Raw genomic sequence first — 15,058 nt, forward strand, 5'->3', positions numbered from 1 at the left:
TGCATCAGCCCAGCTGGGGCTTGGAAAACATGAGGCAAAGTATGCTCAGAACAGGGGAAAACAGCTTTACTAACAGAAGGGCAGTGCCAGAGCCTCACCCAAATCTGGGTGGGATTTTGGGGTGTGTGTGCAGGGCCAGGACTTGGCCTGGAGGATCCCTGGGGGTCCCTTCCCCTCAGGATATTTTGTGATCCCAGCCTTTGCAAGAGGCCCCCCCTGTGCACAGCAGTGGCAGCACATCCGAGCGGGGATTGTGCAACTCAGAGGGGTTTCCTGGCACTGAGAGGCAGCCCAGGAGCAGCTCCCGACTGCAGGGACTGCCCTGAGGGTTTGGGAGCCACCTCAGGAGAGGTTTGTGCAGCCCACAGCTGCCCCAAAGCTCACCCAAAATTCCCTTTATTGCCTCTGCCTCTCACCCAGCTCCCTGCAGCAGCTCGGCTCTATCAGTGCCGTGTCTCCCAGCCCCGGGAGCCCGGTAACATTTACTGCTAACCCCAAATCCCAGCAGAGCCCCGGGATTGCCACCTCCCCACAGGGAACTGTGCACTTGGATCCCTGCAGAGCCGGCAGAGCCAAATCCCCGAGCACCAAGAGCTCCACGTGTGACACCTGGCTGAGAAACCCACTGCTGCTGCCAACGGGGAAAGGCAGGAATGCTCTGGAGGGCCGGGAAGGAACAGCCCTGGGGACGCTGTGGGGATTCATGGGAGATGCTCCTGAGCACCCCGAGCTGGGGAATGACACCAAGGTGCTCCCAGGGGCTGCTACCTCTACATGAGAGCCCCTGGGCAATCCTAGAACTCCCCTGAATTCCCTAAGGAATGTCACCGACAGCCTACGGAATGCCCTCAGCCAGGGATAACTGACAGTGACCCAAAAAATGGCTCCACAGGGCATCTCCCAGCCCCCCAAAAATGACTCCACAGGGCACCTCCCAAACCCAAAAAATTATTTCACAGGGCATCTTCCAGCCCCGAAAAAATGACTCCACAGGGCATCTCCCAGCCCCCCAAAAAAATCACTTTATAGGACATTTCCCAGCCTCCAAAATGACTTCATGAGGCTTCTCCCAGCCCCAGAAAATGACTCCACAGGGCATCTCCAGCCATTCCTCCCACAGAGCCACCGCCCTGGTGACATGGAAACTCTTCCTAAGTCGAGGTTTGTGTATCCAGATAAGAGCAGTGATTACAGAACAAAACCCGTTTTTATCAGCTCTATTGGTGAGCAGGCAGCATTAGCATGAAAAGGAGCAGAAAAAGCTTCCTGTGAGAACATTTATCCTCAAAACCAGACCCACAGAGAGCTGGGAACATAGCCGAGAGCCGATCTCCGAAAAAAAGACACTGGGGAAGACACGAGAAGTTCCTCGCAGGCACACAGAATATCAGAGTTGGGAGGGTTTGAGGTGAGTTTATGGGGAATTAGAGCAGACCCACAGCAGAGTCACCATCTGTGCATCTTCTCCTGTACACTCACAACTGTCTGGCCCGGATTTCTGGCTGCTCTTTCTGGGAAAAGAGATTTTTGGTGCCCTGCAGCAATTCCGAGGTGCCTCGGTCACAGATTTCTGTTCCCCACTGATGGCTCAGCACATGAGAATAACCACTTTCCCCCTCACGTATGAAAACATTCACGTCTTTCCCAAACTGTTCACAGGCAATTTTCTCCTGACAAAGCTCCAAACTGGCATATTTGAGGCCAAAAAAAAAAAAAACCCTAAGGAATGCCATTTATGTACTCATTCCCTATTCCCGTCTCTGCAGAGCTGATTACAAGAAATAGGGTTAAACAGTGATAAAAAAACAAAATACAGCGACAAAGAAGCAAATCCCCCCAAAATTTGGGAAGTACAATGTGCCTCCTCTTCCCAAGGGAGTTTTCTATCCTCTCCCCTGGGTCTTTTTGCAGAACCAGGTCATAAATCAGCACTTTCCACAGCGATATTTCCCTTTTCCCCCTCTCCCCCCACCACAGGGTAAAGCCACGACAGAATCTCCCTGGACTGGGAGCTGCTGCCAGGTCCAGAGGATGGAAAGGGAACAACTGGCCAAGAACAAATTGCTGAAGCAGCAGCTCCCTGCTCCCAGCGCTGATCCTGGGCACGGAATCTTCCTTCAAATCGATGCTGCTTGTGAAAATAATTGGATTTCTACTTTAAGTTTTGGAGAAGGAAGCAGTGACCAGAACATTCCTTAAAGTGATTAAATGGCTCTGTTCCAGCCCTAAGATTGAAATCTTTGTCGAAGAGTCAAATTTGATACGGAGATTTGAAACACTCAAGTGCCATTTTAATCTTTAAAATAAGAATTCTGTTTTCTTTGTGGTTTACATTAAGGTACTATGAAAAATGTCCTAGTAAAGGATTGGGAAAAAAGTCTAAAAAGGGCATGGAAGCCCCATAACTGGAGCATTTTAAGAACATTTAATGCCAGTTTGTGATATTACAGCTCAAAACAACACAACTTTTGAAACAATCAGCCCTTCCCTCTCCTTTTTTCTGTCACTCACTCAGATCAAAAACTAACTCAGGTTAAAAGAATTTTTTTTTTAATTATTATTCTTATTTTCCAGTGGGATCAGTTCACCCCATGAGAACAAGTGCCTGGCGTGGCCCAAAGAGGAGCCAAAGCAAAGAGGTGTGGGCTGAAAATAGCAGTTAACAGCCAGAATCAAATGTTTCTTTCTCTTTTAGTGCTGCCTTGAGATATTGGTGAAACCTCACCTCGATAAACCCTGCCTGGAACAGCAGAGAGATGAGAAATCCTCTGCATTTCTGCATTTTTAACACTATTTTAAAAATTAAGGGGCTGCAGCAACCACTACACACCAAATTTGTGCTTTGGGGCGTATCAGAAGTTGAAAATACAGATCTAAAATGTGAAAAAAAAGCTTGATTTGTTCCTATTTTCCTCTCAAACCCCCCTGAGAGCTGCACCTACCTTCATACATCTCCAGGATGTGAACGGTGTCCCCCACCTGCAGGGACAGCTCCACGTCCTGCGCGGCCTCGTAGTTGTAGATGGCTGAAAAATGGGGAGAAAAAGGGGAAAAACAGAGCCATGAGGGAATCAGGTTTGGGAATGGGCTCTCCAGAGGCAGGGCAGGGTTTGGGAAAAGGAATAAAGTGATTAAGTCGCCCTGGGTTTGGAATACACTGGAAAAGGACATCATTTACATCTATTATTATTCCCTATTTCCAGATTTTATCATGAAGAAATATTACTAACAGACAACAAAGGTGGGTTTTTACCTTCCAGACAGGCCTGTGACACCTCCTGGAGCAGCTCCACATTCCCACTTTGCCAAAAACCTGCCCACAGAGGTCACCCCCACCTCAGGCAGATCAGTTCCACAATCACCATTTTTTGTGTTTCACAGGAGTAACTCCAGCATCAGAAACCATCAGAAATGGGGCGTCAAAACCCACCCAATTCCAGACTAAAACACGCTCATTTCAACCCCAAATCACACTTGTTGCTGCTAAAGGCTCTGCCCAGCCAAGAACCAATTTTAACACCAAAACCTGGGATTCTCAGCAAATTTAATCCCTCCCAAAGACAAAGTTAAGCTGGATGCTTATGGGATTTCCAGGGGGAATAGGATTAAGTGCAGGAGCTCACACTCCTGAAGTGCCTTTTCCCTGGGACTTGCTGGAGTTTCTCTGGGCAGAGCAGAGCCCTCCCCAGGGACCAGAGGAGAAAGCTGAAATTGAATTTGCTTTCAAACTGAGTAAAAAGACGTAAAATCAGTGAAATGCTTGGCTGTGATTCCAGGAATTGATCAGCAAAGCCAGAAGAGATCAAACCCAGACCAGCTGATTTATTTAAAACACTGATTTAAGAACAGATCGCATCCTAAATGCAGCAGTGAAATCTCACACACAAAACCCCCATATTTACGTATCCAAAGCTGTTGCCTGAGCAAATTTATCGGTGAATAAGCACCACGTTTGGTTTTAAGAAAGCAAAAAAATCACCCAAACATTTTCAGAGGGGAATTCTTCAGACTTCCCAAGGTTTGTGTTTGAGGAGCTCTGGACTGGAAATCAAATCAATAAATAAATAAATAAATAAAACCCAGAGCTCTTCTGCCAGGAAATTCCCATGAAATGCCTCCCATTTCCGTGGGGATGAGGTGCTTTGCTCCTGGCCAGGCTCCAGCACAGCCTGGGGGTTGTACCACGCCGGAAATTCTCTCCCAGATCTGAGCTTTCTTCAAAACATTGTGGCTAAAAATATCCCAACAAGCAGGCCAGGGATGTGAATCCCTGCAGGATCCCTGATCCCAGGCAGAGACATCTTCCTGTGCTGCAGGGCAGGGTTCACTCCCAGTGGCCCCAGTTTATGCCACAGACACATGGACAGTGCATTGAATCCATGATTTCCAGAGCATTACAAGAATTTTACTGCATTTCTACTCCTAAGAGCTGCTTCCACACCCGCTTTCCTCTCCCTCCCCACAAAGGGGCTGTAAATCAGGATTTTAAAGGCTGATTGCTGAGCTGGGTGTGCAGCTCAGACACCTTAAAGACCCCAGAACTGGCGCAGAAGTAAAAATTCCATTCCCATTCCAACAGAAATATCTGGATAATGTTCCTGGCCAAAGCTGAATGTGAATGTGAAGCCTGGAATGGTCTGGGCCCATCCAGGGCCACTCCTGCCATAGCAGGGACACCTCCCACTGTCCCAGGGGGCTCCAGCCTGGCCTTGGGCACTGCCAGGGATCCAGGGGCAGCCACAGCTGCTCTGGGAATTCCATCCCATCCCCTCACCACCCTCCCAGGGAAGAATTCCATCCCAGTATCCCATCCATCCCTGCCCTCTGGCACTGGGAAGCCATTCCCTGGGTCCTGTCCCCCCATCCCCTGTCCCCAGTCCCTCTGCAGCTCTCCTGGAGCCCCTTTAGGCCCTGCCAGGGGCTCTGAGCTCTCCCTGGAATTTCCCTTCTCCAGGTGAGCATTCCCAGCTCTCCCAGCCCGGCTCCAGAGGGGCTCCAGCCCTGGAGCATCCCCGAGCTCCCCTCTGGGCTGGTGCCCTGGGTCCGTGTGGTGCTGCAGGGCTGGCACACCGCAGGGATTCCCACACGCGATTCCTGCATGCCCCGGCTTTTTCTGGGACAATCACTCATTATACAAACACCAGGCTGCATTTTTCCCATAAATTGCTGCCCAGGGAAAGGTGGGTGGACACAGGCCCGGCCTTTCTGCTGGAACACAGAGTGAATTCAGCCCAAAGAGCACCAGGGAGGACCCAGCAGTTCCCTTCCCCTTCCTACAGATCACAGCAGCCGCAAGACAGAACAAAACCCTGCACTCCCCTTCCCTTCCCCGCTCCACCAGGCAGGTTTCACATCCCAACCTGCAGCATGTGCAGCCTGGAGGAACTCCCACATCAAAAAAACCAAAACCAAACAAAAAAAAAAAAAAAAAAACCAAAAACAAAAAACCAACCAACCAAACAAAAAAAAAAGGTCAATTTTGTCGTTCCTTGCCTTGCCAGACTGAACTAAGCCAGAGCAGAGGGTCACTGTCTGTGGAACCTCCTCCCTGATGGTTCTGTACAAGATTAGGAAAGACAAATTGCTGGCATATTTTCCCTGACTGCAAGTGATGCTTCCTGCTGCTGGAAGTCAGCGCTGTCCCAAACCCATCCCATCTGCAGGGATTTGTGCTGCTGAGCCCCCTCCGTGACCTCTCTCCGACTTGAAAGGAAAAGGAAGCTTCACATCACAAACATGGGCATGGAAAAATAGAACCCCTTTGCTTAAATCCTGACAGAGCAGCGAGAGAGGAAGAGGGAAAAATAATACAGAGACTTTTGTACTCAAATTTGCAGCAATATCTGAAGTTAAGTCTTTTTGCTTCGAGCTAAACTTCAGCTGTGATTTTGTCCTTTGAAATTCACTTCAGAGTGTTGATCCTGCTCCTTTTATCATCCTGGATGAAAAGCAGCGCTAAAATTGAGGAAATTTAATCCAAATAAAGAGGTAGAGGTGGAAAACACGAGCCTTGGTTTGTTAAATGATCACTTCTTCGAACACAACTGGAGGCAATTCGTCGTTGTGTTTGGTTTAATGCTCCAGTTTGGTTCAAAGGGTGAGGAAATGTGTTTTCCACGTGCACCCAGCCTATGGAATCCATCAGGATCGGAAAGGGCAGCAGCTAATCCCATGAGCACGTGTGGTTTTATGGCACAGCTAGAGCCAGAAGGTGAAGATAAGCAGCAAGCAGTTCTCCTGCTCCAGGGCAGAGCGTGATTCCTCGGAAGGGAAGGAGGAGGAACTGTGAGGGCATTGCACAACCATGGGGGATGCTCTGCTCCAGAGTCACCCAACAAACAGGGACTGCACGGGTGGAAAGGAACCCTGGCAGAGCCTGGGCTCCCCAGGGCTTGGAATGGTGACCTATGGAGCAGGTTCAGTTCTGTCACTGCCCCCAGGACACCAGGCCAGTCCCGCACACATTCCAGAGCCATGGAACACCTCACAGCCCACAGGACACCAGGCCAGTCCCGCACATATTCCAGGGCCATGGAACACTGACAGCCCCCAGGACACCAGGCCAGTCCCGCACATATTCCAGGGCCACGGAACACTGACAGCCCCCAGGACACCAGGCCAGTCCCAGCACACATTCCTGAGCCATGGAACACTGACAGCCCCCAGGACATCAGGCCAGTCCCAGCACACATTCCTGAGCCATGGAACACCTCACAGCCCCCAGAACACCAGGCCAGTCCCAGCACATATTCCAGGGCCATGGAACACCTCACAGCCCCCAGGACATCAGGCCAGTCCTGCACATATTCCAGAGCCATGGAACACCTCACAGCCCCCAGGACACCAGGCCAGTCCCAGCACACATTCCTGAGCCATGGAACACTGACAGCCCCCAGGACACCAGGCCAGTCCTGCACACATTCCTGAGCCATGGAACACTGACAGCCCCCAGAACACCAGGCCAGTCCCAGCACACATTCCCGAGCCATGGAACACCTCACAGCCCCCAGGACACCAGGCCAGTCCCAGCACACATTCCCGAGCCATGGAACACCTCACAGCCCCCAGGACATCAGGCCAGTCCTGCACATATTCCAGAGCCACGGAACACTGACAGCCCCCAGGACACCAGGCCAGTCCTGCACACATTCCTGAGCCATGGAACACCTCACAGCCCCCAGGACACCAGGCCAGTCCCAGCACACATTCCTGAGCCATGGAACACCTCACAGCCCCCAGGACACCAGGCCAGTCCTGCACACATTCCTGAGCCACGGAACACTGACAGCCCCCAGGACACCAGGCCAGTCCCAGCACACATTCCCAAGTCACGGAACACTGACAGCAGCACTTACACACAACAGAGCCTCGATGTCATGCACGGGACCCAAAACAAGAAGTACAAAAAGTGCAAATAAAAAACCCCAAACACACTTTAAAAACCCACAAAGCTTTACTTTGTGCAAGAGCCCGGGGAGAAGCATCCATCTAAAAGAGGTTTGTGAGCAGCTCATGGAGCCTGAGCTGGGGTTCAGTGGAACCAGGGGCAGGTGTGGCATTTTCAGGGTGAATGGCCTCAAACTGCCACAGGGCAGGGTGAGATTGGGATATTGGGAAGGAATTCCTCCCTTTGAAGGTGGTCAGGCATGGAATTCCCAGAGGAGCTGCGGCTGCCCCATCCCTGGAAGTGTCCAAGGCCAGGTGGGAGCAGCCTGGCATAGGGGAAGTGTCCCTGCCCATGGCAGGGGTGGGATGGGATGAGCTGTAAAGTCTCTTCCAACGCAACCATTCCATGATTCCATGTTTCTGTTAACTCCAAGACCCATTTTTCCCACAGATTAACTCATTTTCAAGACTGCCCTAAAAGCCAAGCTGAGCTAAAATGCCCCAAAATGAAAAGACAACAAAGCAGGAACTGTCACTCACAACCTCTGTGCAACTCAAATCAGAAGGAAATGGAATCTTTCCCTCAATGAGTGCACTTGAAATGTGGATTATTTGCCCGGAAAACAGAGTCCCTGCAAGATCTATTATCTCTGACTTGGCTCAGAACCCCCCTGCCCCACCCACCACAAAGACACAACCCCGTCCAAATGCCACGTCCTGCTCCCCCTGCCACCCTCTGGGAGCAGAGGGCCGGGGCTGCTCTGGGAACAAAGGATCCCATTCAGGGCTGCTGCAGGAACCAGGCTGCAGCTCATCCCACCCCTCAGCCCCACACCAAACCCCACTGCACAGAACCAGAGGGATTTGATTGCTGCTGCAGCACCCAGGAATGGCCTTTCTGCAGGACAGCCCTGCTTGGAGGAGCCTGGGATGGTCCCCGGTGCCAAGATCCAGCCAAAAAAACAGAGGCTTTATTGAAAAAACAAGGAACTGCCCAAGGAATTAATTCTTCAGAGGAACAAAGCCTTTTTGATGTTTGGAGCAAAAACATTCTGGTAACTTCCCAGGAATTTGTGTCTGACAAACTGAAGCAGCATAATTAAGATTTAGATGGCAGACTACTTCTTCTGCTTCATAAAAAAAAAAGTAATTCATGGTTCAGCACTGGGAAATATGGACACTGAGTCACTGGTATGAAAAAGTTCCCCCTCCTGGATGGTGGACGCTGCCATTCAGATCAACTCCAGAAGTTCCAAGAGAGTGCTGAGCATTTGGGATGTCAGTAATCCAGAATTAACAGGATTATGCAGCTGGAAACACTTCAATTAACAGCCATCATTAGGCAGCAGAGTCTGAGCCTGCAGGTGGACTGTCCCTGCCCGTGGAATGAGAGGATCTTTAAGGTTCTTTCCAACCCTAAACTCCCTGGAATTCTGTGGTTTTATGCCTTCTAACACCTTGTGCACTCGTTGGTCCAGGCTGACCCCACACAAGGAATACACTCAACGATTTTAAACTGGGTTATCTCAAAAATGAGCATTAAATCAGCTCAGAAATGGCATCACCTGCCTCGGCAGGAGGGTGTGACATGAATTTGCTAATCTGGATGCTGTAACTTGGGTTTTCTATTCATTCCTTTTTCTGGAGAACCAGGAGAAAAGCCGGAAGAGCCTCTGCCCTCCAGAGGCTTCCAACCCTTCCAACCTCAGACCATTCCAGGAACCAAACCCTAATGAGGGTGTCCTCTGCTCACGAAGGAATTGATGCACACTTGATCAAAGTCTGAAAGTTTTCCCTGATTTCCTCTGAAAATGGATGACCTTGGAGTGGGACAGGCAAATAATTGAAGGTTTTGCAGACTCTGTCCTGCCCAAACCAAACTGATTCCCAAACTGGGAGCAGGGAAGGATTTCGGCCATGCCCTCATCATCTTTGGGCTAATCCTGTCTCTGTCCCCATCAGAGGCTGGATCAGATCCTGGGCTCCATGGTTTAATCTCCTAAAGCCAGGATTGCTTTAGGAAAAACAACTTCCCAAGCCCAGCCCATGGGAATGGGGAGGCTTTCCCAAGGTTACATAAGGGCTCCCATGGGATGATCCCATGGTCTCTTACAGCTTTAAACTCCCCCAAACCCACAGGCAGCCCCACAACAGCGCTCTGGACAAACGAGTCCCTGGATTTTAATTAGAGCTTCTCAGTTCCAAATCAGGCAAACTGAGATGACTCAGAACCACTGAAGCACGAGACATCCTGATTATAAGGGAAAAAAGCTCATATTCGTGTTTTCATGTCTGCAGAATTCCCATCAGTCACCTTCCCCTCAAATATTTGTTGCAAAGGGTTCATACCCCGGTATCTGTGTAAAAATAAAGACTATTCAGTCTCAGAGTGCACCTAAACTGCACCCAGGACACAGACACACCCTAAACACCCAGATTTGGGGACCAGCACGAATTTCAGCCCAGCACAAACTGTTTTATCTCTCTGAGTGTGCTTGGGGTGTAAGGAGCCAAACTTCAGCTGCTCCTGGGCTCTGACCCTCCCAGACACTCAAGTTTTATTTTACACCCAAGGAACACGCACACAAACCTTCTGCTGTGTCATTTTCTCCACTGGGCTCTCCATTTCCTTTATTATTTTCACTCCAAAGGGCCCCTGGGGGTTTTAAGCTCAGATAAGGAATTAATCTACATGAGCTGTCTCAGCTTCTGTCTGGAGTAAGAGGGAGTGCTGTGAGCCAGAGGAGAAATAAATCAGTACTGCCAGTGGAGGAGGCAACCTGCTCCTGAATTTACAGCACCCAACCGGATCTAGGGCTTGATTTCAGAAAAAAAAACCCAACCAAAAACCCAGACCTGCAATTCCAGTCCCCTTGGAACACCAGGAAATGCTCCCCTTTGCAGAGACACAGCTGGAAAAACAGCCTGGCCTCCCTTCACACTTCTGTACATTTATCAGGTTTGATGGATCTGTTTAAGGTGCTCTTCGAGGTTTGGCCAGGAAAGGCTGGGCCAGATCATCCTGGAGGTCTCCTCCAACCTGATGTTCCCTGATCCTGCAATTCCCCAGGCTGTGGTTTGGGAGAATGCCCCAGCTTTTGTTCCCAGTGAGAGCAGAAACGCCCTAACGGTGTCCAAACATGAAAAGGAAATGTCATTATTCATAAATAATGAAGTTTAGCCTAAGCATTAACAGTTTTTACGGCTGCAGAGTCTGGTGAACTCTGTCTGCAGAGGTCCAGGTCTGGTGATCCCTGCCAGGGATCCTGTCAGGGTTAAAGGTGCTGATGTTATTGCTCCTCCAAGCCCTGCAGCTTTGTTCTGCCTCTGAGATCCCAGCACCAACACCCAGCCTGAAGGATCAGTATTCTCCCAAAAACACATTAAAACATTGTCCTGTTCTGTAAAGTAATCACCCCGACCCCATGAAATTGTCCCAACGTGACCACAGAATAAACCAGGGGGCAAAACCTGGTTTGTGTTCAGCCCAGCCCGCTGGCATCACTGCAGCTCAGCACACTTCAAATATTACAGCTTTCCTTTGTTCCTTTGGAGAAAGAGGCTTGGGGGAACACAAAGCCGTTCTTGGGGCTGTCCCCTCCACAAGAAGGGCTTTATACCCCACAGGACTGTGGCACTAACTCTGATTTAATAACTGCACACTCCTAGCAGGGCTCTGAAATCCAGCTGCACAAAAGCAACCTCTGATTTCATCTCCATTTTCATGGCCGGTGAAGATGCAGATGTTTGTTTACACCACCCACACAACTGCAACTGGATTTCACCAAGTCTCTCTGTAATTACCTTTTTTCCTCCGAGCCAAACCTTCAATTTGTGCTCGGATACTTTAAGTACAAAAATAACTGTTTCAATGAAATTTTCAGGCAAATTCATAAAAGCAAGACCCCACCACTCCATAAATTGGAGACTCAGCTCGTTTCCAACTTGAAAGCGTGTGGCACTTTCAAAAGAATTAATTGAATTGCCACTGGCTTGAAATTACTGTCCCAGTTCTCACTGGGCAGAACATCAAAGAAGGAGGAGGAACACTTGGAGGTGCCACTGCACAGAGCTGGGAGCGCTCCCATCCCGAGCTCTGCGGTTCACATCATTCCAGGGCCAGGAAGGGGCAGAGCTGGGGGGCGTTTAAGGAGTGAAACATTTGGGCACAGGGTCCAGCTGTGCCTCTGGGCTACACTTCCCCAGAAGGGTCCCCGAGTTAAAATCCCAGCGCTGTCCCTTGCTGGCATCACAACCATCAACCAACCAACAGCAAACCCAGGCAGAAGCTGAGGGACCCCCTCTGCCAGCTGCCAGCAAAGCCCCCCTGAATCACAGCTGGCAGTTTGTACCACGGGCTCCAACACCTTCCCCTTCCCAGCCAGGGGCTCGGGAGGCGACCCAGCAGCTCCAGTTTGAGGGAAGAATTCATAGCATGGCTCAGCCCAAACTGCAAATTCCTGAAAACTTTGATTGAAAATCTGTATTTTTTGCTCTTCAACTTGCACTTTACTTGACTGAGGACATTTCTCTCAACCCGTGCTTTTAGGGAAAAAAAGTCCAATTTCTGCCATTCCAGACATAACCATGGCCAAGCTTAAAACCACCTCAGCCCAAAGCCATGAACACATTTCCACCCCTGCTGCCAGAGCTGAGGTGAAAGGGCAAAGTCTGCAGTTTGGAGAAATTTGGGGTTCAGCGCCAAGGAAGTTTTTAGTTCCACTGGGAAACGCCTTTATGGAAGAAACCCTGGAGCTCCCTGGAGCTGGCAGGGGTCACACAAAGAGAATTTCTAACATGCAGAGCATTGGGATGTAAATTCTGCACCTCCCGTCCTGCTCACTCAGGGTGGGCTTTGGGTCAGATTCACCCTCCCTGAATGGCCTGTGGGTCACTGATCCCTGTCTGCAGAACAGCCCCATCACTGAACTGGCACGGCACAAACTGGTTCACAGCTTCTCATTCCCAGAGAAATGAGAATTCCAAGGCATTTTTTCCCTTGCCATCTATCCCAGGTAACAAGAAATGGAATACTATTAAAATGAGGAGCAGAAATCTTGGCTGGCCATGGGGGGGGGGCCTTACACTGGAAGGAAAAAGCCAAACAAGAATATTGATCCCTTCGTTGTCATGAAGAATGAAGAACAAACTCCTCCTAAACTTGCAATAAGCTTTAATTAAACTGCTTGAGATGCCAGGAGATGAAGAAATTAATCACTGAAGCCTTCCCGACTTTATCCCTTCACACCAAGCTCCATCTCTCTGCAGCTTGAAGTCCCCATGGCATTGTCAGAGGAGGAGAATGGAAATGCTGCAAGAATCAGGTCTGGAATAAGCTAAAAAAGCAGGAAAAAAAAGCACTTTTAATAAAAAAACCTGGCCACAACTTGCCTGTGGCATTCTGAGCCACTCAGAACTTTGGAGCTGAAGCCACAGATGGTTTTATTGCCATGGAGGATCAAAGTTCCAAACTTCCCAAGAGCAGGAATCGTTATCTCCACTGCACCCTAATGAACTTCTGGCTCAGGTTCAGCACTTCCCAGGACGAGGGGCACTTGGATTGCACTGACACCTCCCAAAATTCGGTGTCAGCGAGCAAAGGATCCTCCCCACAGCACAACCACTGCTGGGTTTAGCTACCCTCGGTGATGATGTGCCAGACATCATCTGCCAGAGGAATGAATCCTTCACATGGTGCTTCCCCCTCAGTCCCAGGGAGATGTCCCTGGGAAGAACAGCCTGTACTGCACCAAAAAGACATTTTTTATCATTTTAGCAACTGCTCCAACTAAAACTCTGCAGCGTCATCACTTTATGAAGGACAACCATGGACTGCCAGCCCAGAAACTGTTCAGTAACTCGTATTTATGGGCTGGTTTTATTAGCACAGGTTTGCTGGCAAATGCACCCAAATTCACTGCAGGATTTCAGGCATTCCATCAGCAGTTAAATGCACTGGACCTGAAACATCCCCTCAGCTCTGGCAGCAAGGGGGTAAATGGCTTTTTAAATGGTGTTTATGGCTTTGGCCTGAGGTGGTTTTAAGCTTGGCCGTGGTTGTGTCTTTAATGGCAGAAATCGGGCTTTTTTTCCCTAAAAGCCGTAGTGGAGAGAGATGTCCTACCAGTCAAGTAAAGTGCAAGCTGAAAAGTAAAAAAAAAGTAGATTTTCAACCAGTTTGCAAGTAGGAGGGGTGTGCATTTTTCAACATCTGAATGACAAAGACTATTACACATTATGATAAAGAATGTTACACATTATTACACAGTCACTGTTTCTTGACCAATATATTTAAGTTTTTCTCCGTTCCTCAGTGTTTATTTTGCTTTTCCTCTCCATAACTCCCATTTTCAGTTGTGTTGGCAAATACAACCACCATGCCAGAGGAAGAACCATCAGAATAATCAAGAATTGGTGTGAAATTCAGCCCTGGTCCCACACCCAGCTCTGGGGGAAGTTGGTTCTTACGATCTCCTGACACCTCAGAACAATTAAACCACATTTAATCAGCAGCAGAGAGCTCAGCCCAAGCTCCAGAAGCACCCAGCAGTTCTGGATGCCCCTTCAGAGCCCCATGGAGGGATTTAATTGTTAAAAAGATGAACTGTGGGACAGCTCCTGAACACCAGGGGCATGCTGGTCACGAACTGAAGCACCCACAAGTCACAAACACTTGGGGAAATATTTCTTTTCAAAGTAAGAGCAAGATATGGAACATTTACGAGTCTTGTTCATGGCAGTGATGCCTTTGAAGTCCACAGGACTAATTTCACACAGAATGACTTAAAGAACAGAGTAGAAATCTCCAAAAATAAGAGAAGATAGGCCCTGGCTAATATGGATTAAAAAGAAAATAGAAAGGACTGTGGAAGCAAGAAGCAGCAAGCCAAATTTCACATCAAATCAACTGCAGACAGCAGAGAAAACTGGGAAGCGAGATCAGAAATGAAGCATCATCTGCTGTGAAGATTCCCTTTTTTGCTGTTAACAATGCCAAGGTTTTGCTTTTCCCTGTTGGGAATTTTGTTGGCATCTCCATCAGACAATTTTTAGCCCTAAATCATTATAAAGCAAAAGGCAGGGGAAATGAGCAGTGTTTGCATCGATAGGAAGGGAGGTGGCCAGTTCTGCAGCAGGAATGGGGGGAAGGGGCTTTTCCATCCTTCTGGAGCCCCTGCCAGGAGCCAGAGGCACAACAGTGGACATGATTCCAGCTCAGAACAGGAACAGCAGGGAAAAAGCAAGGAGCAAGTTGAGACAAATACAAATTTTGCCCTAATTTGACACGATTTGACTCCAGGTACTGTGGGAGTGCTTTGATCCCAGACTGGGCAGAGAGCTCTGCAGGTGCCTGGAAGGGGGACAGGGAGCCAGGGCTGCTGGCCCAGCGCCCCGGGAGTCACCACAAACTAAACCATCCGTGAGAAAACCTGGTCCTGCCACACCTCCCTCCCTCCTGACCCCCTGCATCCCTGCTCCCATCCATCACCCAGGGGCTGGCAGGCCCCGGCTCATGTCTGAGGAATTGCTGCCATTCCTGAGCCATGAGGGAGCCGACTGGAACCCAAACACCTCGTGGGATCTGACAAAGGAAAGACTTAAACGGTTATTCCCAAAAAAGCAGCCCAGAGCTCTGCTCCTGCCAGCCAGCACGAGTGTCATGGGTGTGAGA

General features: G+C 49.4%; 1 protein-coding gene across 2 annotated transcripts in view; it reads right to left on the reverse strand.

Moving 5' to 3' along the window:
- Positions 1-15,058, reverse strand: part of DOCK5 (dedicator of cytokinesis 5) — a 73,296-nt gene that overhangs the window by 53,865 nt on the left and 4,373 nt on the right. For both annotated transcript variants that reach the window (XM_069035507.1, XM_069035508.1), the window contains exon 2: positions 2,943-3,026. In XM_069035507.1, the coding sequence (XP_068891608.1) occupies positions 2,943-3,026 (84 nt within the window). The remainder of the gene's footprint in view (positions 1-2,942; positions 3,027-15,058) is intronic.

Source organism: Aphelocoma coerulescens, chromosome 22 (genome assembly GCF_041296385.1).
Source record: "Aphelocoma coerulescens isolate FSJ_1873_10779 chromosome 22, UR_Acoe_1.0, whole genome shotgun sequence".
Taxonomy (NCBI): Eukaryota; Metazoa; Chordata; class Aves; order Passeriformes; family Corvidae; genus Aphelocoma; species Aphelocoma coerulescens.